General features: G+C 67.6%; 1 protein-coding gene across 1 annotated transcript; it reads right to left on the bottom strand.

The window, feature by feature from the left end:
• Positions 1-15: 15 nt before the first annotated feature.
• TMBIM6 (transmembrane BAX inhibitor motif containing 6) lies at positions 16-1,064 on the bottom strand (the record flags this gene model as incomplete). The annotated part of the gene is made up of 6 exons (XM_057431937.1): positions 936-1,064; positions 733-841; positions 519-639; positions 380-428; positions 206-303; positions 16-120 (listed from the first exon to the last, which is right to left on the bottom strand). Coding segments are annotated over exons 1-6 (538 nt in total), but the record flags the coding sequence as incomplete, so codon positions are not given.
• Positions 1,065-1,234: the final 170 nt, after the last annotated feature.

Consider the following 1,234-nt stretch of genomic DNA (forward strand, 5'->3'; position numbering starts at 1 on the left):
CCATCCATCCATGGCTCCCAGCAGACAGAAGAGACCTCACCGTGAAGATCCAAGTGGATCCCATGAAGGCATTAACCAGGGAGGAGAGAAGCATCAGGGTGAGGCCGGAGAGCAGGAATCCTGCAGTGAGAAGGCAGGGAGTGAGGCCTGGTCCTGTCCCGCCGTGGGGAGCCCCCAGACTCCCCCCCCCCCCAGTCCCTCTCACCTCCCAGGTAGAGGAAGCTGCGGCGCCGGGCATACAGGGCACTCAGTGAGAAGCAAGTGAAGATTGTGGCAGTGCCCAGGAAGGCGGTTGGGATGATGCTGGGGGAGAGAGCAGAGGGTGAATGGGGCCTGGGGGGCACTGGGGAGGCACCGGGAGCAGGGGGACTGCTCCTACCTGGGGTTGATGGAGATGCACATCTGCAGCAGCGGCCCCAGGTTGATGCCTGCAAGACAGAGGCGGGCGTCACCGGAGCCATTTGGGGCTCTCAGGCCCGCTCCCCACGGGGACATGGGGGGGGCTCAGTGCCACCCACCGGTGAGGAAGGCGAAGCCCGCCAGCATCCCCAGCCTCTTGCGCTCCGTGTCGCGGCTGTGCGGGGTGGCCGTGAGCCACACCATGAGCCCCAGCGCGCCCAGACCCGTCAGGAGGCTCAGCTGCAGGGCGAGAGGCAGACGGGGACCCAGCATTGCACCACAAAGAGGGGGTGCAAGCCGGGGGGGGGCCAATGACGCCCCATGGGCACTCACCTGGAAGAGGTGGGTCACCGCATTGACATACGCCCCCACGGCTGCCACCAGCATGCAGAGGGCGAAGCTGGCGTAGACCCTCTTGAGATGCTCCTGGGTGGACGCTGAGCTGCAGGCAATGGGGGGGGCAGTGAGGGGCTGGTAGGATGGATCCCCCCCGTGTCCCCCCCCCCCCCGAGTCCCCCCTCCCCCAATTTACTCACATGTGGGAAAACTTGAAGAGCGCGTCCAAGTTGATGCTGCGGTCGAAGACGTTCATGGCGCCGGGCAGGGGGGTGCCGGCCGCTGGGCTGGGATCAAGCTGCAAGGGGGGCGCTGGGTCAGGGGGACCCCCCCTGGAGCCCCATAGGGATAAAGGAGCCCCAGGGGATGCTCCCAGGAGCCGGTGCAAGCTCTGCGAGGCCTTGCAGGTGTGCCGGGGGGGGCCGGGCCCCGCGGGAGCTGCCGGAAGCGGCTTTGAGCCCCGGAACGGGGCCCCCGAGGGGCTCCGCAGCGCTGAGCG

The sequence above is a fragment of the Pezoporus wallicus genome, unplaced genomic scaffold, assembly GCF_028554395.1.
Source record: "Pezoporus wallicus isolate ANWC-B61680 ecotype Strahan unplaced genomic scaffold, APGP_CSIRO_Pwel_v1 contig_9139, whole genome shotgun sequence".
Lineage (NCBI taxonomy): Eukaryota > Metazoa > Chordata > Aves > Psittaciformes > Psittacidae > Pezoporus > Pezoporus wallicus.